The sequence below is a fragment of the Colletotrichum destructivum genome, chromosome 4 (assembly GCF_034447905.1).
Source record: "Colletotrichum destructivum chromosome 4, complete sequence".
NCBI classification, from domain to species: domain Eukaryota; kingdom Fungi; phylum Ascomycota; class Sordariomycetes; order Glomerellales; family Glomerellaceae; genus Colletotrichum; species Colletotrichum destructivum.
In genome coordinates, this window is record NC_085899.1 from 3,070,227 (window position 1) to 3,092,723 (window position 22,497).

At 57.2% G+C, this 22,497-nt stretch overlaps 7 protein-coding genes across 7 annotated transcripts; 4 read left to right on the top strand and 3 right to left on the bottom strand.

The window, feature by feature from the left end:
• The first annotated feature begins 813 nt into the window (after positions 1 to 813).
• CDEST_06855 (Putative mitochondrial carrier domain superfamily) lies at positions 814 to 2,180 on the top strand. The gene is made up of 3 exons (XM_062923014.1): positions 814 to 1,137; positions 1,198 to 1,937; positions 2,005 to 2,180. The coding sequence occupies exons 1-3, from the start codon at positions 1,052 to 1,054 to the stop codon at positions 2,121 to 2,123; spliced, it is 945 nt and encodes a 314-aa protein (XP_062779065.1). The 5' UTR covers positions 814 to 1,051; the 3' UTR covers positions 2,124 to 2,180.
• A 1-nt stretch (position 2,181) lies between these two features.
• CDEST_06856 (uncharacterized protein) lies at positions 2,182 to 5,413 on the bottom strand. The gene is made up of 7 exons (XM_062923015.1): positions 5,115 to 5,413; positions 4,941 to 5,060; positions 4,818 to 4,885; positions 4,631 to 4,759; positions 4,354 to 4,581; positions 3,838 to 4,299; positions 2,182 to 3,768 (listed from the first exon to the last, which is right to left on the bottom strand). The coding sequence occupies exons 1-7, from the start codon at positions 5,146 to 5,148 to the stop codon at positions 2,536 to 2,538; spliced, it is 2,274 nt and encodes a 757-aa protein (XP_062779066.1). The 5' UTR covers positions 5,149 to 5,413; the 3' UTR covers positions 2,182 to 2,535.
• Positions 5,414 to 5,590: 177 nt separating this feature from the next.
• On the bottom strand, positions 5,591 to 6,449 carry CDEST_06857 (Putative ATP synthase, F1 complex, epsilon subunit). Its single transcript, XM_062923016.1, has 3 exons — positions 6,292 to 6,449; positions 6,049 to 6,163; positions 5,591 to 5,944 (listed from the first exon to the last, which is right to left on the bottom strand). Exons 1-3 carry the CDS (start codon positions 6,321 to 6,323, stop codon positions 5,876 to 5,878), a joined length of 216 nt encoding a protein of 71 aa, XP_062779067.1. The 5' UTR covers positions 6,324 to 6,449; the 3' UTR covers positions 5,591 to 5,875.
• A 142-nt stretch (positions 6,450 to 6,591) lies between these two features.
• On the top strand, positions 6,592 to 7,741 carry CDEST_06858 (Putative FAD/NAD(P)-binding domain superfamily; the record flags this gene model as incomplete). Its single annotated transcript, XM_062923017.1, has 2 exons — positions 6,592 to 7,375; positions 7,473 to 7,741. Exons 1-2 carry the CDS (start codon positions 7,333 to 7,335, stop codon positions 7,739 to 7,741), a joined length of 312 nt encoding a protein of 103 aa, XP_062779068.1. The 5' UTR covers positions 6,592 to 7,332.
• A 237-nt stretch (positions 7,742 to 7,978) lies between these two features.
• CDEST_06859 (Putative FAD-binding domain, FAD/NAD(P)-binding domain superfamily) lies at positions 7,979 to 8,698 on the top strand (the record flags this gene model as incomplete). Its single annotated transcript, XM_062923018.1, has 3 exons — positions 7,979 to 8,053; positions 8,143 to 8,270; positions 8,326 to 8,698. 3 exons carry the CDS (start codon positions 7,979 to 7,981, stop codon positions 8,696 to 8,698), a joined length of 576 nt encoding a protein of 191 aa, XP_062779069.1.
• A 2,136-nt stretch (positions 8,699 to 10,834) lies between these two features.
• Positions 10,835 to 13,856, top strand: CDEST_06860 (Putative actin interacting protein; the record flags this gene model as incomplete). The annotated part of the gene is made up of 2 exons (XM_062923019.1): positions 10,835 to 10,903; positions 11,049 to 13,856. The coding sequence occupies 2 exons, from the start codon at positions 10,835 to 10,837 to the stop codon at positions 13,854 to 13,856; spliced, it is 2,877 nt and encodes a 958-aa protein (XP_062779070.1).
• Positions 13,857 to 15,210: 1,354 nt separating this feature from the next.
• Positions 15,211 to 22,299, bottom strand: CDEST_06861 (Putative SANT/Myb domain, Homeobox-like domain superfamily protein; the record flags this gene model as incomplete). Its single annotated transcript, XM_062923020.1, has 1 exon — positions 15,211 to 22,299. One exon carries the CDS (start codon positions 22,297 to 22,299, stop codon positions 15,211 to 15,213), a length of 7,089 nt encoding a protein of 2,362 aa, XP_062779071.1.
• Between the last annotated feature and the right edge of the window lie 198 nt (positions 22,300 to 22,497).

A 22,497-nucleotide genomic window follows, 5' to 3' on the forward strand; every position in this document is an offset into this window, starting at 1 on the left:
TGCGCGTAAACTAGCGATAGAAAAAAGGACAAATGCTATGCCTTGGAATAAGGGTCGTCGCGTGGCGTGGTGCAGATGTGCAACGGTCGGTCTGCGGTCTGCGGATCGGGTCAGGCCCTGGCCACTTGTCAAGGCTGTTTTGTTTACTTTCTACCGTATTGAGACTAGCGCTGCCCCTCGACCACTGAGCGGGGGAAATCGCGAATTTGCGACGACAGGGGAACAACTTTCCCCCGTCCTCCCGATCTCGCCCGTGGCTCCGCATTGGAGAGACGTAACTGGGTACCCTGGCACAGACACAAAGTACCTACCTAGTTACTCTGTACATAGGTAGTACGGATGCTCTGTACGGATACAGATACGTAGATCCTCATTCTGCCTTTGGGACCATTGGCTCCCAAAGTCTTGAAGAAGAGAAACGGACCGCCGACAGCTGGCAAATCTATGTTGGGTTTCCGCTGGAGCAGCGTATATCGAATGCTATTAATGAAAGATGCGGATAGCCACTTTTGCGCCAAATCGCCGGTTGTATCTTGTCTGACATCTCCAAGAAAGCGTATTTTCTTCCCGAACAAAGCATCTTTTGCCGGTGCCCCCGAATTAGCTCCGACCCCACGAGCTCCCGAGGGGACCCGGCTCCTCTCAATCGAGTTCCAAGGGCAGCAGGAGAGGGGCCCCGTCACATGCGTCTCCTCAACGCCCCTTGTCCTATGATCGAGCGCATGAATCTAGCACCTCTGCAGTTATGACATAACTGGGGTTAAGGTTCTTAGCGGCAGCAGCAGGCCAACCCTTTTCCCCCCTTCGGCATTCAAAACGTGGTTGACCTCGGCTCCCCAGAAAATCCAAAGGGATTCCTGCCTTGCTTGAGACGCAACATTTTTAATAGCCAACTTTGCAACGATATCGTTTACACCCTTTTCTATTCCACTGGCCCGCAACATTTGGATGAATCATCGGATTTGCTACATCCCCATCATCCCATCTAAGCTTCCTCTCAACAAGCACACCACCCATCTCATCCAACACACACACACGCACGCGAGCAACCATGTCCAAGCCAGTGCTCCCGCAGAATGACAATGTCGCCCACGCTCTCGCTGGTGCCGGCGGTGGTCTACTCTCCATGGCCTTGACGTAAGACCACTGAAGCGCTCTCAAATAACCCCCAGGGCTCTAATCACGCATTGTGCGTAGCTACCCGCTCATCACCCTCTCAACCCGCGCCCAAGTCGAATCGAAGCGCGCTGACTCGGCCTTCCTCACGGCTGTCCAGAAGATCGTCGCTCGCGAGGGCGTTTCAGGCCTCTACTCGGGCCTCGAGTCCGCCCTCTTCGGCATCAGCGTTACGAACTTCGTCTACTACTACTGGTACGAGTGGACCCGCGCCTTCTTCGAGGCCGCCGCCGAGAAGGCCGGCCGCGCCAGCAAGAAGCTCACGACCGTCGAGTCCATGATGGCTGGCGCCCTCGCCGGCTCCGCGACTGTCATCATCACGAACCCCATCTGGGTCGTCAACACCCGCATGACGACCCGAAGCAGCGCCAACACGGAGGGCAAGGACGAAGAGGCACAGACGTCCAAGCCCAAGAAGGCGCCCTCGACCATCGGTACCCTTCTGGCGTTGATCAAGAACGAGGGCCCGCAGGCGCTCTTCTCGGGCGTCATCCCCGCCCTGGTGCTCGTTATCAACCCTATCCTGCAGTACACCCTGTTCGAGCAGATGAAGAACACGGTCGAGAAGAAGAGGAGGGTCACACCGACCATTGCCTTCTTCCTCGGTGCCCTCGGCAAGCTGTTCGCGACCTCGGTCACCTACCCGTACATCACGGTCAAGAGCCAGATGCACGTCGCCGGCAACGGTGAGAAGAAGGAGGGAATGTCGCAGACCATTAGCCGGGTCATCAGGGAGGAGGGCTACGCCGGCCTGTACAAGGGTGAGTCTTGTCGTTGTGTCGGTGATAGAAAGACGGCTGGTTCTCGCGGTGCTAACGAACGACGCAGGCATCGGCCCCAAGGTCACCCAGAGTGTGCTGACCGCCGCTTTCCTCTTCGCCTTCAAGGACGTCCTCTACGAGCAGACCATCAAGCTCAGGACCCTTGCCGCCAAGAAGCGCGCGTAAACGCTCCAGTGTGGGGTTTTACTCCCTCTTCACTTGGTCAAATGTCCTTGACTATATTTAGAGGTGAGGGTTGAATAACGCATGTATAGAGCAAACAAGCTAGAGGCATCATTGCATTTCAGCATGGCAGCTCGGCAAATATGCAGCGTTTCCATCTCCGTGTCACATGAATTGTATCGATTTTTGGTATGGGAATCTCTTTGGTGACGCAGGTAAACTGTTGGCAAACAAGTGGACACTTGAGGGGGGGGGGGGGGGGGGGTTACTACCTAGGCGCAGTATCACATGCGATTCCCGGCAGGGTTGGGTTGTATTCTATGAATTCTTGTCTGTCTAAAGAAAGTAGGATGACGATTGATTATCCACTACTTATCTAGGCTTATGCATCGGCGGCATTCCACTCGTTAGCTCTTCATCTCACAGGCATAATGCGCGGGACGATCCACCACTCGTGATACGACTTGTTGGGAGTCGGCACCTCGGCCTTCAGCTTCAGGTCCCCGCCTTCGCCCGACTTGTCTAGCGCCTTTCGGATAACCGAGACGGCCAGTCCCGTGGCAATGCACGACTTCAGCCCGTTCTTGACGGACGGCGCCCAGCGGTCATGTGATCCGACCGAAAACGCCTCCGCCTCGGGGAGCTTGCTCATGACCTCGAAGCCCTTCTTTGCGCCCGCAATGGCCCTGTCGGCCAGTTCGAGCAGATCGGCGCTCGGACACTCCGTCTGCTGTGTGCCGATGGTGAACTCTTCGAAAGTTGGAAGGGAGGGGAGACCGATGACGGCGAAGGGCTTCATCCGGAGTTCGTAGCGGAGCTCGTCGGTGCTGTAGGGTCGTGGAGGGGGCTTGACGAGCCCCAGGCGTTGGAGGACCGTGTAAAGGCAGCAGAGGGCGTCCGAGACGCCTTCTGTGACGGCAGCATCCAGTAGCGCCAGGCGGAGAAACGCCAGCGATTTGTTGTACTGCGCCTCTGCCGCTGGCGTGAGCCGCTGCCTGCTCGAGCGAGCCTGGTTTATGCTCCGGACGACGAAGGACTTGATACGCTCAATGTGCTGGAGACGGTTCTTGGCCAGGTAGTTTAGATACCAGTACATGCCCCCCAGCTCATCGGGCTGGTAGACTTCGAGCTCGAAGCCGAGTTGGACGATCCACTCCATCTGCTTGACCTTGTACAGGTAGGCCCACGACGACAGCGGCAGAGACCACGTCTCGACGGGCCCCGAGGCGGATTGGTAGACGAGAGGCTGTTCGTTGATCTGGTGCTGGATGATCTGGTCGATATCCTCGGCGTCGAACTGTAGGTTCTCCCAGTCACGGACGATGTGGCATAGGATCCTACGCACGCGACACCGGTTCTGGCAGAAGGTTCGGAGGATGTCGAGGTAGGGCTGCGCAGCGCGCTGGCGGAAGACCTCCATTTGGTTCGCGATGGTGAAGCGCGGGTCTTTGACGGCCTCAATCTCATCGTTGGCGCGATCGAGGAGCGGGCTGTTGGGTAGAGAGACGATGGAGAAGTCATCGTCGAGGAGTTGGCGTATGCTCTTGTGGCCCAGAACCTCCATGTCCTTGAAGAGGAAGCTTTGGAGGAGAGTGCGGACGAAGATCAGGGGCTGAGGCTTCTTCGCTTGGAATGTCATCACGTATGTCTGGCGAGCCGTCAGCAACTGCAGTGGTAGGCTGGAAAGGAGGGAGGGGGGAAGGGCGTTGGCTTATACCTGAAGGCAGATGGAGTCGGTGTAGTCGAGGACCCCCACAACTTCAAGCCCGTCGCTGATGATTTTCGTCAGGTGTCCAAAGGCGTCGTCGAAGCTTATCTCGACGATGGGACGCGGAGGCATTGTGCTGGCGAGTTTGCGCTGGAGCCTGGCGCTGCAGGCCTCTGGAACGGGTTTGCTTAGTGCGTGGGTACTCTTGATGCTCGGGAGCATGTCATGGGCTTCTTTCCATGGACTCCTGATGCGATTCGGGTCTGTCCGAAACTGCGTGTGGTCTATCGCTGCCAGGAGTGTATATCGGAAGAGCAGCCGGGTGTGGAGGGCGTCAATCATTTCTTGGGGTATAGAGTCTGACAGCTGCCGCAAGATGAAGCTCGCCTCCTTGAGGACTTCGCGGACTGACTCTATGCTGAAAGTGTCGAGTAAGACCCTGTTATACGTATTTGTAACAAAATCCTCTTCCTGCATCGACGGTCAGCTAGGTCACCACATGAAGGCGCTCGTTGGCAAACCCACCTCGTAGTAGTGTTCGTTCTTGATCCTCTCGTTGACATTTCCGCATGTCTTTAGCAGGCCTAAGCAATATGCTCGGAGGACGGCGTGCATCGGTGATGGCGGCGTGCCGCTGGCGTTTCTGATGAAGTGGGCGTCGTCAATGGTAGCCGGTTTGGGCATGAGAATAGACTCGACGTAGACGCTGGTCAAGACAGTTTGAGACAGGGGGTATCCAACGTGCCAGGACATCTGCAACCAAGTCAGTGGGGACAATGCAAACAGAGGCGTCGGGGCTCACCTCGTGGCATAGCAACTGGTCGATGATGCCAAGAACTTCCTCAGGGAGGAGGGGGCGTGACACATCGTAGTCTACGTCGAGAGAGTCTTCCGCTTCTAAGCACCCGCTATCCATTTTCGGGTCCATGATCTGGTTTTGATATCAGCGGGCGGTTCACTGCCACTGGCATCCACCTTGCGTGACGCACCTCGAGGGCCCCAACGGACTCAAACAGCGTGAAGAAGCCATCCTTGACCAACTCGCCAGGGGAGAGCGCTACGCATTGAGTCAGACCATCTGTGCTGTTTGGTTCTAGGGCTTTGCATCTTACTTCCAGCCGCTGTGGTAAACTTTGATGTGATATCAAAAGCGATGATGCCGTTGGCGGATGGCTTGGGTGCTGGCGGATGTGGGGGATCACGCCCTTGCTCAAGCGAGAGCCTTGAAATGTCTACGGTGATTGTGAGTGATATGGACTTCGAACATTCTCACGTTGTGGTCTTACCTTCGGACATTGCAAAGCCGGATGGGACGGCCATGTTCTCAGCCCCTCTTCATGAGGCTCTATTGAGCAAGTGTGCGTTAGGTGCAGGTTCAGTGAGGTCACAGTGGCTCAGCGTCCAGGCATGGATATGCCCATTAAAAAAAAAAAAAGCAGAACAAAAAGGAGGCAGGCAGACCTGGAACCCGATGACCCCAAAATTCCTACCAACACGAAAATGTAGATCAACGAGCGATTGGAAGTGGAAGTGCATCAAAGACGGCTTTGCTTTTTGGGGAGGGGGATATTACGGGCTCAGTGTTGTTGCGAGGTACGGATCTGTGCTGGCAACGGGTGCATGGATCGATCAATCACAACCGAGTTTGTCCGGTGGCGGGCAAATTTGGGTCTGTGGAGGGAAAGCACACGCCCAACATTCTGGCCGTACGCATCCGTACACACTGCGTCGAGTGCGCATTGCGGCCACCCGCGGCGCCTCAGCCGCCATCGCAACATTGCAAGGTCATTCATTCGTTCATTCCCCACCCACCCAGCACGTTTCAAATGAACATCGGTCTAGGACGGCACTTCGAATTGATAGATTATGCCACTTTTGATATGTTACAGCAGCTCACTGCCTAGGAGCCGGCGGGTTCTCGGAAGGGGGCATGTGTATTCACTTCCTCCCCCTCCGATTCCCATCTATCCCTCGATAGCCTCCAATGGATGCATCATCTCCTTCCCCGTCTCATACAATCAAGTCTTGGGCGAAAAAGTCGAGTCGTTTACGAAGACGGAGGAGGGACGTTGACGGTGGCCTGCGACAGGAGCTTGGGCTCGCTCTGCTTGCCGTTCTGCAATGCGGTATTTCAAGTCAGCCATCTCTGTTACGTTTTCGCTTTCAAACCCCCCCATCATGGGTCATCTGTCTCGCAGTCCCGGGGGCGAGTTTTCTTACCTCCCACTTGGCGAAACGGAGCTCAGTCCCTCCGCGGCGCTCGGCGATGATTCTCTTGTCCTCCTTCAGGCTGCGGCGCACGACGCGCGAAGCGACGGCGAGGTAGCGGTTGTAGCTGGACATCGGGGGTTGCCGGGTTAGCTTTTTCCTGTCCCATCTCCCCCATCTCCCAGACTTGGATCGTGTTCGGCTCCAGTCGAAAAACGGGTGCGGGAAAGGGTCGAGGATCGTCAATTGACTCACGTGAGACCGGCGGCTTTCCAGGCGAAGACCATTTTGGCGGTTGTTTGTATGGGTTGATGAAGGTGGTTATGGGGGGGCAGCTCGGGGATGTGATCAATTGAAGGTTTCTAGATTCCGAAGCGCAAGCTCCGAGTTGGATGCCTTTGGTGGCCTCAGGCAGAGAGACATGTCAACTCACAGGACGGTGGCTCCACCGCTGTCAGGCTTCGCAGCAACTCGGCCCGGGCCACTCAGAATTCCGGAAGATCAGATGCTACTGGCCTTTCTATCAGACTCATAACCACAATTACAGACCGACCCGTCCGCTAATGGTACCGGAAAACCATCGGTCATCACTCGTATTATTCAGGAATCTTTCTTATCGGGTTGATTATCACAACGACAATTCCTTCATTAGCACAGATGGCCGGCCTGTGGATGTTGACCTGCGTGGACCTCAGCGGCTCCAGGCGCTGCGCTGCAGTGCAACCACTAACTAGGTAGCCTGCGCCGGCAGCGTCTTCCGCATCATCACAGAGCTGTTTCACAGTCTTAGACGGGACTCTTTTCACGCAACCTTGACATGTTCTTAGATCCGTCTAGACAAACTTGACATGACCCGGAGGTGATGACTTGCCAAGTTACCTGGGAATTGCGCTCCGCTACTCACGAATGTGGATGCAAGCGTGATGACGCGTGGAATTGGTCTAGATGTTTCATTCTCCGCGAACCCATGGCCGACTAACAGCCCAGGACGCCATCGACAGCTCCATCCAGCCAAACAAGCTTGGTAGAAAGTATACCCAATTGTTTCAATATGACTTCACCGCCCGCGAGTGTCTTCCAGCAATCGTCGTCTCTCGCGCTATCCGTCGAGCGACCTGCATCGACATGCTCTACTTCGTTAATGTAAAACAAGGTCTCCACGCCGAAGCACCATTTCTTCAGCCACGGGATCGTGTCGTTCCATCCTGGCCATCCGAATAACGTCCCCAACACGCTATCCCGCCATCCGTCTGAACCATTTGTAGGCCTAACACAACCCCGAGGGTCGCTGAAGTCATGCCAGGCCCCCGCGTAGCAATCGTTGGAGCAGGACCTGCCTGTAAGCTCCTCTTGTGAAAGACAAAGTTGTCTTTATGCTCGAGCTCTCCTGTTCACTTAGCTTTTACCACCGCTGCTCTCATTTTCTTCTAGTAGAGCCGTTGGGTGTATGCCGGCGCGCCTGCTATATCGGGCCATCGTCGAAGCAGCAGTCTTCGAAGGTGAGGCCTCACCGGACTTTCGATCCCAGAGCGGGAGCCTACGCCTGCACACAGAGAATGGACTGGCCGCGTTGAAGCAGGGTGGCCTTTTTGACGATTTCTTGAAGTATGCGAGATACGACGGGCAGTACATAGCTATCGTCGACTGGAACAACAAGCCCTGGTTCGTCAAGTCCGCGACGGGTCCTGGTAGCTCGATCCAGTAGCGGCCCGAGATCAACCGGCCGAAGCTGCGCGGGCTTGTCGCCGAATCCCTCCCCGTAGCTGTGGTCAAGTGGGGGCACCGCCTCAAGGAAGTCACCCATAAAAGCAGTCTCATCTTTCAGCATAACGCCGTTACTGGCTTCGACTTGGTAGTAGGGGCAGACGGGGTATGAAGTAAGGTTAGCAAATTGCCAAGAACAGACATCGGACCGCTTTGGACCGGGATCGGGACATATGGCATGGTCATTCCGAGTGCGGCCGAGACGGCCCCTGACGTTTACAAGCTGGCCAACAAGACGGCGTTTTTGCCAACAGTGACGGCAAGCGACTTATCATCCAGCAAGTGGGCGACGGAAGCCTGAGTGTGTATGCGTCCACCCCCTTGGACGGCGGCGAGAGTTAGGCTTCACCCGACGTCTATGGATACGATTTGAACGACCTCGACGCAGCACAGAAGGCACTGCTGATCCTACACCGGGATTGGAGCCAAGAGCTGACAGAGGCAATTGTTAAAGCGGAGGGTGACTGCACGTTGAGATCGCTTTACATGCTCCCGGTGGACTTCATGTGGACCGAACCGGTGTAGTGTCACGGTTATTGGGGACACAGCGTACTCGTTGACGCCACTTTCGGGCGAGGGTGTCAACGTCACGCTCGAGGACGCGATGAAGTTGGCAAGTGCCATCATCCACACAGCAAGCAAAAGAGGCGACCCCGACCTGCTTGACTGGGAGATCAAGGCGTTCGAGAACGAGATGCCCATTCCGCATGAAGAAAGTGCAGCGCCTGACGAAGGAGCTCATGCGCGACTATATGTTCACGCCGGGTTCGCCGCGGACGACCATCGCGATGTCGATAACGAGGCATGTCAAGTCCGAGACACCGTAGGTGTTCCATCCGCTGGCTGCCGACATGGTGCACACGTTCTTTTTTTCATGCGCCGGCTGCTGGCGCCTTAAAAGCAGAGGGGGTGACGGCACGGTAGGTTTGTGGTCGGGTTAAGGTCCCTGCTACCCACGGGGGGTTGCTTTATTCCGTATTGGTTACCCATGCTCCCGGGATAGGGAGGCGATCTTCATCTTGTCGTGTGGCGCAGCAGCGTTTTGTCAAATGCAAGAAACGTGCTACCCAACCTTCATTCAACCTTGTATGATCTGATAGAGAGAGAGAGAGAGACCGAAAGCCCAACACTTGATTTCGTGGATCGTCGAGAGCATTGTGCAGGATTGACGGAGTGAACCAGGTGAGCCTGCGGCTCGACAATTGCGATTCGTGATGTCATGATGCGCCCGAGTCCATGGGGTGCCTGGCCTCGCGGGACTGTTGAAACGACAGACTGGTCTTCCTCCGACAATGGCTCGCAGGGTTCGGGCATCGAGCGAAGGCCCTTTGACTCAAGTGACAGCAGAAGACTGGTGAAGCCTGAATGCACTGACCATGTCCTCGTGTTGATGTTTACCACATTAGGCGGACGTCTGAAGAGGAAGGAGCAACGATGCGTCAAGCTAATCGAAGCAACGCCCGGACGTTTTCTTGTATAATTTTGTTGGCTTTGCGAAGACCTTGGATGGAGTCGGGAAATGTGGACGGAAATCCCTCATGACGACAGGTTCGACGTACCCCAGAACGCCTGTATGGACATAAGAGATTGCGCTGCTGAGGTTGAGGTTGCATCTGGCGTATCCGTAGACCTTACAGCCTGCTGTTGTTTTGAAACATTCCACTGTGTTTCATCGCAGAGATTGCACCTATCCAGCTCAAGGGCTTGTGGGTGGTGGCCTTGGGTGAAGGTGAATGGACGGATAGATGTGATGTGAGCGGAATGGCAATCAGGTGGCTGGTAACTAGAGCACGTGCATGCTGGGTTGAGGAACGAGCATGGATGTCGAGCCACTAAGAAAGAATAGAAGCCAATCAGAAAGCAAGTCTTGGATCCACTGTCAGGATGATGTGACGGGCAGCGGACTGGAACTGGGGACACAAGGGCACCATAAACAAGGTGACGAGTCTGTACCTGTACCTGTTCTGTACTGTACCTGCCTAGGTAAGGTAGCCTGAGTCTTTGACTGGGGGGCAACATCAACAGTGGACATGGCAAAAGAGGGCACAGCAAGGGGTGGAAGAGGGACTTGTGAAGTAAAGGAGACTTCAAGGGGTAAATGACTGAACGCGTGCGGATTTTCTCCAGCGGGCCTTTTCGGGGCCTTGGGCCTGGATGCTGGGTCTTTGGGCTGAAAAGGCCATGGACAAGACTCTCCGCTTTCCGAACACGGTTCAACATACATTGCATATACGTGATCCGACCTGTATATGTATACCTTGTACATACATACATGCCTTCACCACTCATGCTAAAGCCCACCTCGTAATCGCTTTGGTCTTTTTGCTTTGCATTGCTTTGCGCTCCAGCATTTGCAACTTCTAGTCATCCTACTTATTATTTTTTTAGACACTCTGTAAGCCAGTAACACACTTGCGCACGCGAGTGTGTACAGGCAATAACAGAAATCCTGACGGACAGACAGCCGCTAGCAAGGCATTGCATTGCAGGACCCCGTTTTGCGCTCTAACGCGTTGCTGCTATTGCTTCCACAGCTTCCATCTCCTACACCTCCACCCACACAATTGGCACCCTTTCGCAGCATCCAGACCTAACGATTCCCTCCTACCGACCGACCTTCGCCGCCACACAGAAATTCTCCTTCTCAGGCATCAGATAAGCAAACTGCAACTTGCTTTCACCCGACAGTCCAGCACATTTCGCTGCTGCTGCTTCCTTTGCTGCCAGTGGCATGGTCGGCAACCCCCCCTCCTAAATAACTGCAACTGCAACCGAGCCGGTCGATCACATTGCTCCAATAGCTGTCTCCCGACCTTTTGCTCTTGCCTCTGGGTATCTTGGATCGGACAACCAGCTTGGGGAAGAGTGAGGCAGAGGAGGACATAATATTTGCGACAACCACAACTCCAACCCTCTATTTCAATCTATGATGCAGGCGCCAGGCTCTTCACAGCGCATGCAGCGGCGCTCCCCAGGGGCTGAACCTGGACCTCCGCCAAATGTGCCAGTTCGATCTATATCACCTGCTTCCGGGATGCAGCCGAGGGCTTCCAACGCCTCCAACCGATCCGCCCCGCCAAGTGGTGGGATGCGGAGATCGAATGTGAGTATGATTGCACATTCCAACAGCCAGGAGTCTATCATCAGACAGCAATCCGTTGCAGAGCATAATCTTTGCAACAGACTATTGTCCATTCATTTACTATCCACTTGATGGTGCCAGCAGCTAATCCAATCCTCCTTAACAGAACTCTACTAGCTCAGCCATGCCCTTATCGCAAATCGAGAAAAGTGTCACCCACTTGCTAGTCGCGACTAAACAACTCCTGGAAACACTGACACAATGGTCGCGTGGCCAGGCTACCGATGGCCAGGTGTCCGATGTGTATGTCAGGCTGGGATACGAGTTCAACATGGCCTGCCGGGCCTTTACAGCCATCAACGTGGATACCTCCGACCTAGGCAACGTACCCGAGTTGCTACGAAGCATACTAGAGGCTACCCTGAGCCAAGAAGCAAGCACCGAGAGCTTGGAGAAATACCTGCCGCGCATTCGGGATATCATCATCAACCTGCTCCACGGATTGAAGCGCAAGCAGCAGAAGCTGCGGCAAAAGCAGCCGAGAGACAGGGAGAGCGGTGGTTCGGCTGGCGCGCCTGAGCGGACGACGAGCACGAGTACGATCGGTAGCGCGAATACTGGTTTGACGAATCTGCTGGAGGAGGGCATACAGAATGGGTACCGGCCAGACGCCCAGAGAGAATCGTCCCAGTCGGCAGGTGGCCCGACAAGTACATCTCCAAACCGTCGCTACATGGCCCCGAGGGACCAGTCGCGTGGCTCCGTTAATTCGGAACAGTCTTCTCTGTCCAGCAATACGATGCAGAACATCCCCGTTGTGCCGCCGTACCCCGGCGACGAGGCGTCGATGCCGTCCGCGCCGTCTGCAGAGGTCAATGTCGATTCGTTCCCGCCGCCGCCGCCGCCTCCCAAGCAGCAATCGAGTGCCTTTGCCGCTCTGCAGAAAGGAGGCGACCTGGAGAGAAGGGCATCTCGGCGATACTCGCAATACCAAATATCCAAGCACTTGGGCAGCGCCATGAATGGCGTGCCTATGCTGCCGTCACAAAACTCGCCCATACCCAACCGCGGCCGAGGCGAAGTCCGGGAGTCTCTGCGTGCCGTTCAGACTCGGGAGACCGTCCGCCAGAGTCGCGTGCCAAAGCAGCCGCAGCTGGATACGTCGCCTGTGAGGGCTCAAAGTCGCAACGAGGAGCCTCCGGCCGAACTGCCGGCAGCGAGACCCGAGAGCCCAACGATTCAGACACCCGAAGACAAGTACCCCCAACCTAGCGCCACGTTGAAGGGACCCCTGAGCGATGACCTCCCTATCATGTCTCCCGATGATGATCGCAAACCTGAATCGCCAAACAAGGACGAACAAAAGGAGTCACCGGTGATCAGGACGCCCGAAAAGAAGCGAGACGCCAGCTTCCTTCACGAGCAATCTCCGCCGTTGACGACAGACCTGACTTTATTCCTGCAATACAAGTCAAAGGTCAAGAAATTCGTGCTGCCTGAAGGTTACAGCGAGCTTTCTATTGGGCGGCTCCAGCTGGCCTTTATCGAGAAGTTCTCATGGAACACGCATGCCAACGGCGCGGACTTGCCGGAAATCTACATCCAGGACCCCGTATCCGGCGTCAGACACGAACTTGAGGACCTCTCGGACATCAAGGATCGAACCGTCTTGGTGTTGAACGTCGAGCCACTTGACGAAGTCAAGCGACATATTGACGAGGGCATCGGACAACTTAAGAAGATCGTGCAAGACGTGAAGCAGAACATGGACGACCAGAGCCTGGCGATACAGAGAGTATCTGAACGACAGCAGGAAGCGGCCACGGAGATGGCAAGGCTGGCTTCTGCGCCACCCGTTGTCTCGGCGCCCGCTGACGGAACCAAGTCAGTTGGCGTCGCCGGCGGCCGTAAACTCGCCGCTGGACACATTAACGAGATCCAGACCCTTCGCCGTGATCTGGCCGTCATGCGTCAAGCATACTCCAACTTCCAGTCGGAGATCCAAGGCTCCATGTCCGCCATTCGCGCCAAGGCAAGCAACGTCAAGGCCGCGGTGGTGAAGACCTCGATCCCCACCATTGAGGGTGATACCGGCCATGCTTATGTCACCAAGGGCCGCGAACAGCTCAACACGGACTCCGACCGACTTGTCGCCAGGGTTGACGATCTGCAAGACCTGGTGGAGGACCTCCGAAAAGATGTGGTTCATCGTGGTGTGCGGCCGCTGCCTAGGCAACTGGAGACCGTTGCCATGGACATTACGAAACTTTCAAAGGAACTCAAGAAGGTGGAGGATTACATGAAGGAAGAGAAGCCCATCTGGACCAAGATCTGGGAGAAGGAGCTTGAGGACGTCTGCAAGGGCCGTGACGAGCTGCGCCTTATGGAGGACCTCATGATCGACCTGCAGGACGACTTGGAGAAGGCATCCGAGACCTTTGCTTTGGTTGAACAGGCCACCAAGGAGCAACTCAAGGATAATGGAACGACCGCCAGCGCCGGCACCGCCCGCAACTTCTCTAAGGGCTTGAACAGCCTCGGAAACAGCTCCGACCCCAACGCAGCCAAGGACGGTGTTCTTGGGGAGGTGAGGGCGCTGCAGCCCAACCACGAAAACAGACTAGAAGCCATCGAGCGGGCCGAAAAACTGAGGCAGAAGGAGCTCGAGGGCCGAAAGGGCAACGAACTCCAGAGGGAGCTTTCAAATTTCGTGGAGGAGGGCAAGCTGAAAAAGTCTGGTGGCTTCGAGGAGGTGGAGAGGGCCCGAAAGGCCAAAGACGACATGATCCGACGGCAGGTCTGGGAAAGACAGAACGGCGTCGTCGCCGAGGAGGAAGAGGAAGAAGTCGAATACGAAGAGGTAGAAGAGGAAGAGGAGGAGGAAGAAGGGGGGGCTGCTGGTGAGGCCAACAGCGCCGACGCTCCGGCCGACGCAGACAAGGCCGCGTCGTCGGCGGCACCGCCAGCGGCCTAGATGGAGGCCCAAACATATGCGTTATGCCCGTATGGAGGATATGTCAAACCTTTTGTTTATCTCGCACGTTTTCTCTATTCCGTGGGCCCCCCTCTTCGTCTACGGCCAGATCTCTCGCATGGTGGAGTCTGGGGCATGGTTTTTGCTTCTCCAATTTATTCTTCCGCATTACACAGGGTACAGTTGTTTGCCCGGCTGGGTGCGTATCTGTTTTTGCGCACGTCGATAGTAGCTTTTAGCGAAGGCGAATCATGGACTATGAATTTTTGTAGTATGGACATACTTCCCCTTTGATGGCGTGTGACGCCTGCCCAAGCCCATCGAGTCTGCTCCTGAGCATGGCAGGGGCACGTCTCCCACCTATTACGGGATATCAACTCCTTGCATATTACGCGGCCGACAAAGGTCGACAACATCAGCATGCAGTCGCTCGCCGGATTGGTGGTTCAACCGCCTCACAACAGTGAGTTGAGTCGCTTCGCAAGGACGGCGGACAGGTCCCCAATGCTAACCGCTCTGTCACCAACTACAACTAACAAAGTAACACCAACATTCTGAACATCATCACCCTTGGAGTCCGGAGGTTTTCTTCTCGTTTGTCTGTCAGACTCCTGTCTAGGGGACCAAACATGTACGTCCTCCGTTGAAGAATACAACCGCGGACTACGTCCGCGGTGGTTGGTACCCTATCCCGCCGCTGCCCTCGGCGCAAAGAAGAAATCAGGCATGGCCGATTCGCGCCTTTTCACCCAAGGCTTTTCTCTCTCTCTCTCTCTCTCTCTCTCTGTCCCACCCCTATCATTGCGCTACCGCTGTCGGAAGAGAGAAGGGGTGGTCAGGCTGACTTTGCCTCATCCATCTGATCCATCACGAGTCTGGCACGCAGACCATACCATGCCGTCCACCGAGGTCGTGGTCGAGGGGTTTACCAACGCGTCCGAGGGTGGGATGCATGCCAGAGCCGAGGCTCTAGAGAACGAAGTAAAAGGAGGAGAGTCAAGCGGCGGTTGTTGCATGGGAACGTAATGGCGAAAGAAGGACCGTCAGGAACAGGAAAATAGGCAGACTCTGTCCAGTCTCTCTGTCCCGTGGCTTATCACTCACCATGTTTCCTGATTTAGATATACACAGACGAACGTAGTTGATTAAATAGCTTGAATTCCATTGAAGTCGCCCTTCTGCTTTGTGCATTGTAAAACACTATGAATACAAAATCCTTTCTCTCCTTTCCTCCATCTACAAGCCCCCCCATGCTTCCAGTACCCGAGGCAGAAAGCTCCATCAGCCCCTCGTAAAAGACGACTTCTTAATTGTGGTACACTATGTTGTGACAATGGACAAACCCCCAGTGCGCCTACCTGCCATAACGATCAGGCTGTCTGCCATAGGCGTCATGTGGACGCAACTGGCGCTGCAGCATCTCCTGCTGTTGTATTTCCCTGGGATCTCTCGGGTCTCTGGGGTCGCGACTCATCTCACGCATTTGCATTTCTCGTGGGTCCGGAGGGTAAGGCCCGGCAGGAGGGCCACGTGCGTCGTATCCTACAGGCGTGTAGCTACGCGGCGGCATCTGATCACCGGGCCCGGGCGTAGATGCATAGCGTGGCGGGTATGCCTGCTGCGCTTGTGGTGGCATCGGCTCCGGCGCTCGGGAGACGGGTGGGTATCGCCCTTGCATCGCATGCTGATGCTGGGGAGGAATTTGGCCATAGATGGACGCGCCCCGGTCGTCGCACATTGGCATGTGGTGGTGAGGCGGTGGTTGCTGCTGCTGCGGCGGCTGGGGCTGCTGCTGCTGCTGCTGCTGCTGCTGAGGGGGCGGACCGGAAGCCCAGGACTGCTGTGGAACGGCCGAGCCCGACGGAGGTGCTTTCTGAGACGACATGTGTGGCGAAGCCCAGTTCTGCGGAGGCGGCGCTTGCTGGGATCGTTTCGGCGGCTGCGCGTGGGTCGCTGGGTGAGACTGAGGGGGCCAGGAAGGCTGTTGCTGCGGCGGTTGCGGCTGGCCCATGGCGTGTCCCTGGGGTCCAGGAGGCCATGCCGATTCGCGGTTCTGAGGCGGCGGCGGCTCTCGCCTAGAGGCCGACGGATGAACCGCGTATTGGGCCGGTGGTGAGCCGGCGTGAGCTGCAGGGGCACCATATCCAGGGTAGCCGGTTTGAGGTTGATACGCATCCCTTGAGGGCTGCGACTGCGGCGTGTAAGGCTGCGCAATCTGTGGCGAGTTCGTTGCCTGAGGCTGGTGTTGGTACGAGCGGTAAAATTCACGCTCGAGTGCTGGTCCCGAGTCATGCGGCGAAAGGATAGTCGATCTTGGCGCACTCATATGCTGCGCTTGTGGCGAGGCCGTGTATGTCGGCTTTAGAGGAGGCATCGCAGACGCTGATGGAGCATTGCGGCCATAGGGGTAGGCCTGAGGGGCCTCCCGTTCTGGGCGTAGCGGGGTTGGTGCCGGTGGAGGGGCAGGGCCTCTCGACATGCTCTGCGGAGGAGGTGTCGGCGATGGCTTGACTTGGGTCATGTCGTTGAGGCGCTTGGGCTGAGGAGGAGGCGTGGGTGCGGCGGCGGCGGCAGCGGACGGAGGGTCGTCGTTGAGCAGTGACATGATGTTCGATGTCTTGCGCTCCGAAGCCGACGGACGAGATGCAGCGGCCGACATCGATTGCGGCTGCTGAGGAGGAGTGCCGTAAGAGTCCATGTGGGTGGGCATGGGACGTTGCGCAACGTTCGGTCTCTGGCCAGGAGGCGTCGAGACGGACGGCTGAGGATCTCCGAGCAAGCGTCCGCCTGGTTGCGGCATGGGCTGGCCGTATGCTTGTGGAACGGGGGTCGCTACAGACCGTGGTGGTTCGGTAGGCTGTCTTGGTCCGGCCGGAGGTTCGGATCGAGGTGGCGGAACGCTTCGGACTGGCTGCTGGCCATATGAGAACGGCTCGTAGTGATGGTGCGGCGGCGTCATCTCGGGCTCCTGCTTCAGTCGTGTGCGCTCAGTCGGGCGCAGGTGTTCCTTGGACTGTTGCGCCTCCATCTTCTGCCTTTCCATCTGCTGTCGTTCGGCCTGCTGCCGCTCCATTTGCTGCCTTTCCAGTTGTTGCCGTTCCATCTGCTGCCTCTCGATTGCCTGTCTCTCAAGCTGCTGCCGTTCCATTTGCTGCCTCTCAATCTGTTGCCTCTCGATCTGCTGTCGTTCCATCTGCTGCCTCTCGATCTGTTGCCTCTCAATCTGCTGTCTCTCAATCTGTTGCCGCTCGATCTGCTGTTGCTCCATTCTCTGACGCTCAAGCTGCTGTCGTTCCATTTGCTGTCGCTCCATGGCTTGGCGCTCCATCTGCTGTCTCTCGGCATGTTGTCGGTCAATCTGCAGCTCAGACTGTGCAGGCTGGATGGGTTGCGCTGCAGCCAGAGGTCGCTGCTGAGCAGGTTCGGTGACCGAGATTGTAGATGGCTTCTGGGAGATCCTCACTGGCTGAGCCGATTCTCGCTCCCTTTCTTGGAAGCCGAAGGCTTGCTGAGACGGTGCTCTCAAGGGCCGGGATATAGGAGATTCTGACTGCGTGACGGCAGGTTGGGCAGCCGGGTGCTGCTGTTGTATCGGCGCCGGTGTCTGCTGAGGGGCCTGAGGGGGCGTCTGGGTAGCGGCTGGAACGGGCGGGGGTGCCTGCGCCAGGGGTTGTTGCTGCGGCTGGAGCAGCGGTGCTGGAGTGATGGGCATCGTGAAGCGACCAAATGGCGGGTTTCCAGGCTGCTGGGCTGGGGTCTCCACCTTAGTCGCAGGTACTTCGCTCTGCGGCTCGGTCGTAGCAGACGGCACCGGAGTGGCGGGCGCGGACGCCAGAGGCCGGTGAGATGACGCAGGTGCCGAGTCGTACTTCTTGCGTCCGCCGACGGTTGGCGGTGGTGGATCGGGCAGCTTCTCGCCTCTGACTCTCTTCGCGTCCGCCTCGGCGGCGAATTGCTCCCATTCTGCTTTGCCCTGGTCTTTCTGTCTGACAAAGTAGTTTTTGACCATGACTGCTGTCTTCGAACCCATGTGTCCCGCAATGGCTGTCCAGTCGGTACCAAAGGACTTCAACAGGCCCGGGAAATCATTTGCTTCCGAGACGCTCCAGTAACTCGACGCTTGGCTCTGGGCGCGGCGTTCAGGCTGTGGCTGAGCGATATCGAACGTCGCTATCGTGGGTTGCGAAGGAGGTGGTGGCGGCTCCGGCCGCAGAGATGGAGGTGCCATCACTTCGGATATCGCTGAAGGAGTGAGAGGTACCGGACGCTCCTGGACCACCAGAGGCGGCTGCGGGGCGGGGACGAACGGAGGCTGGACGCCCGTCGTTGGGACTTCAAACTGCGACGGAAGGCGGTTCTCCATCGGCACGGGCGGAGGCGGCTGGAACTCGGTGTTCTGAACTCTCGAATTCGAGCGGGACCGGCCTTTGCCTGAAGCCGGTGCCGGAGCCGCAGCAAGCGTCTGTTGCGGTTTGGCGGCCTTAGGCTCCTTGTCCTTCGCAGCTCGCCTCCCCCTTTTCCTGCCGTCAGGCTTTTCAGGATCCGCCTTGGCTCCACGACGGCCAGGCGTGCCGGCGGGGGTGGCATTGTCGGAGTCGGTAGGGGGTTGCTCGAAGCCCCATGTCGGGGCAGCAGCACGGCGCGGCCGTCTCCGTTCTCCGTTCTCGCCGTTCTCCTGGTTCTCATCACCCTCGTTTTCGGGATTGCCCAGCTCCGAGACCAAAGCGCTCGATCGCGTCTTGCCTCGGCTGCCCTTCTTTCTACGCTTGGGCTGCTTCTTAAGCTTCTCCTTCAGGTTGAGTTCCTTCTTCATCAGGTAGTAGTACTGTATGCAAGTACCGAAGTTGCGTTTCGGTATGTTCTCGGCGACCACGCCCCATTGCTTCGGGTTGGTGAGATACCTCTTCTCGAAGAGTTCGGCCTCCTCGGGCGTGAAGTTGTTAATCGGCGGCAGAATCTGCCAGGCAGGCACAAGCTTCTCCACAGGCGTGAAACCAGTCGTGTCCTTGAAGAATTCGGCGTCCCGGTCCTCCTTTGTCCAGTACATCTCAGGGATTACCGCCTCCTTATCACTGCGATACTTCTCCTGCATTGCGCGCTGCTCTCTTTCCTTCCGTTCCTCGTCCTCTCTCATGGAAGCTTGCAAAACTCTTTCCAGGTCGCGTTCGCTTGCATACCTTCGGCCGGCTCCCCTGCCTTCTGGTTTGAGTTCAGGTGGAGGAGGAATGGGAACGTGTTTTTCCGGCGTCGGCAGACAGCTGATAAACGTCTCTCTGCTCTTGACGGCAATCGGGTCACTCGAGACCGTGAAGTCAAGGTATTTGACGTAGTTTTCGGCGTAGTCCTTGCGCGCAATCTCTTGCCCTGCCAACTTTTCTAGAGAAATCTTATCGAGTTGCTGCAGGATGAAATCATCCACGATTGGATCCGAGTCGAGAGATTCCAGGAAGTCCCTGTCTCGACTCCAAGCGCGACAGCTGTAGTCGGGCAGACTATCAATAGGAGGCGTTGCCGAGTACTGGCGAACGGTGTCAATAAGCATTGCATCCGTGTCGGCATCCACGTCATCCGACTCCGTCGAATCATCCTCATCGTCGTCTTCCATCTGAGAAGGTGTGCTCGGCAAAGCCTTGTCTCCTTCAATGGTCTCTACCGGCACACCAGGCGGCTGGAGAAGTATGGGGTGGCCGTTGGTGAGTGGCCCATGTGGCTCCTCGCGTCCTGCGACTGGCTTGGAAGGTTGTTTTTCGGGCTCGACCACATCCTCCATGGCAACATCGGTGACATTCGTCGCTTCGGGATGCCGAGGAGGAGAAGGCGCGGAAATGGGGGCGGGTTCGTCGACGTCCATTTCCTCCGTCTTCGGTTGTGGTTCATCAAGGGTGGTGTCAACCTGGGGCACTTCGACCTTTTCGACGTCGGGCTCGGGTGCCTTTTCGGCGGCATCCTCGGCGGCAACTTCTGCGATCCCCGCGTCGTTATCGACGACCTTCTCCTGGGGCTCCTCAACGGATTTCCCGTCGGGGTTCTCGGTAGGTTTTTCGGTAGGTTTTTCCACAATCTCCTCAGCAGCAGTTTCGGACTCCTTCTCAAGTTCTTTTCCGACCTCCTTTCCGACCTCCTTTCCGACCTCCTTTCCGACCTCCTTTTCGACTTCGTCTTTAGACTGCTTTCCGACTTCCTTTTGCGCTGTCGTATCGGTCGTGGTATCGGTCTCCTTCTCGACGATGACCTGTTCGGGCTTTTTCTCAACCAGGGGGTCTGGCACCGATGCAGCTTCAGGTTCTGGTACGGAAACAATCTGCTCTGGCGACGACTTGATTGGCATCACCGGGCTCAGAGCTTGTGGAGTGTTTTCGCGCTGCTCTACAACAGGGGACTTGGGGGGCGGTTCCTCCTTGACAGGTTCGACGATATCCGGGACCGGACCAAGCATATCGACGAGACCCTCCGATTCGAGTACAAGCGCCGCCAAAGCGTCGTGTGAAACCTTTGCATAGCGAGCTATGATCTTGTCCGGGGCATTGTCGGCGACTTCGCGTAGACTTTCCAACTCGGCCTCCTCCTTAGCGATTTCCATGGCGAAATACTCCCCGTAGTCCTCGTCGTCGTCGGATTCGGATGTCTGCTCAGAAACAGGCGCCGGGGGGTCTTGCAGGGGCAATACAAACCGAACTCTTGACACTGACATTCTGGTCTTCTTTGCAGACCGAGACGGCTCTTCCTTCCTTTCCACTGAGCCCTTATCGATGGCTACACTTTCGGCCAGGAAAGGCTTGTCTTCACTTCGTGGTGGGGATCGACGCTCCTCATATCCATGGACATCATTTCCTGTCATGACGGTATCTCTTGCGTCCGTGTGCTCCGAATCTCGATCCATGGATCCTCTGGCCGAGTAACTGTCTCGTTCAGATTTAACGATGATTTCACCAGGTTCCGGGAGGTTGAGAGAGTTCACCGAGCCTTCGGTGGCGTCATTATGAGAGTCGGCCTTAGCATCACTACTGCGGGGACGCCTGTCATAATCGCCATGTTCGGCCGGGACACTTTCGTGACGGAAGGGAACCGGGCGTTGCTGCTGAGCGAAGCTCTGCGACCTCATGGTCTTGGGTGGCTCGGGTATCTTCTTCCCATTCAGTGCCGGGTTTATCCATTGCTTGCTTGAAGGGCGTTGCTGCTTCTGTTGCTGAGCACGGGGGCCCGAAGGAATTGGCGGGCTGCCTTCTGCAAGGTTCATCTTTGCAGGCCCGGTTGGAGGTACTGGGAAATCGCCGCCGCCGCCGCCGCCACCGCCGTGTCCTGCGGAGACGGGTCGTTCGGCGTTGAATGCTCTCGGAGCTGTGGGGGGCAGTTTACCGGTGCCCCCGATGATGGGTGATCCGTCGGCGGCACCGACATTCCTACTGGGGACCGTACCAAAAGCAGGCGCCGAAGGGGCCAGGGGTGGAGGCGACACGTCCTTCGTGTTGGGCGATGGCGCTTGGGAAGACATGCCCCGGTCTCGTTCACGATCGACCTTGGGCCTCAGTAGCTCACGTTCGCGGGGGTCACGGTCGTCTCGGGCGTCTCTGCGGGCGTCAGGGTCGATCCATCGGTCGCCACGATCTCGCTCGTCGCGGTCGCGGCCCCAACGGCCTTCTTGGGAGCGGCTGCGAGGTCCGAAGCGATCGCGGTCATCGTAGAAGCCGCCGCGCCCTCTGCCTCGGTCCCAGCCGCCGCGTCCTCGATCCCTGCCTCCTCGGAAACCGCCGCGAGCCATACCGAAGGGGGGGTCGGAGTTGGATGAGCCAGCAGAGGGGGGGCCGCCGTCTCTCGAGCCCCTCCTAGACCTCTCAGCGTCGACGCCGAGGGGGGGATCTCTGTCGCGAAAATCGCGCTGTGGTGGTGAGCGCCCTCTACCAGGGGATCGTGGGCGTCCGCGATAACTCTCTCTGTCTCGGCGGTCCCAGTCCCGATCGCGTTCGCGGCTTCTTTCGTCCCTATACGGCCCATCGCGTCGGTCCCTAAAATCGACGTCGCGGTCTCGGCCGCGGTCCCTGCTGTCATCGCGAACCCAGCCGCGGCCACGACCTCTGCCTCGTCCTCTAAAGTCACCGGCGTAGCCGCCGCCGCGGGGGCCGCTGGGGGGGTCTAGAAGGGCCTTGGGCCCCCGGGGAGGGTCGCGGGGGAGGTTGTCGCGGAAAGAATCTCTGTTGTTCTGAAAGGCTGAAGTATTGGAGCGGGCTTCTGCGGAGGATCGACGGCGGTCGCCATCGCTGTACTGGGACGCGCGCTCGTAGCGATCGGGCGAGCGGTCGCGAGGCGACCTCGAGCGGCGATCCCCCCCGTCATACCTCGAGGAATATCTCGAAGCCCTGTAGAGATCGTGATTAGCATGAACGGGACGATCGACGAAACGCCTCGCATCCGCATGGCGCCTCATGTGGTCATAGGGAGGGCGCATCGGGGAGGTTGGGTGTCTCGTTTTCTTGACTCGACTTGTCTCGAGCGATGCCAACTCTGGGTCGGGCATAGATGCGGGTGGTGGGTTTTGAATTGAATGCTGATCTCAGGCCCGGGTTGGTAGGTCTCGCGAGACTACTCACATCGCACTAGGCCGGGCGACAGCCCTTAACGTTGCCTATGATAAAATGTCCAATAC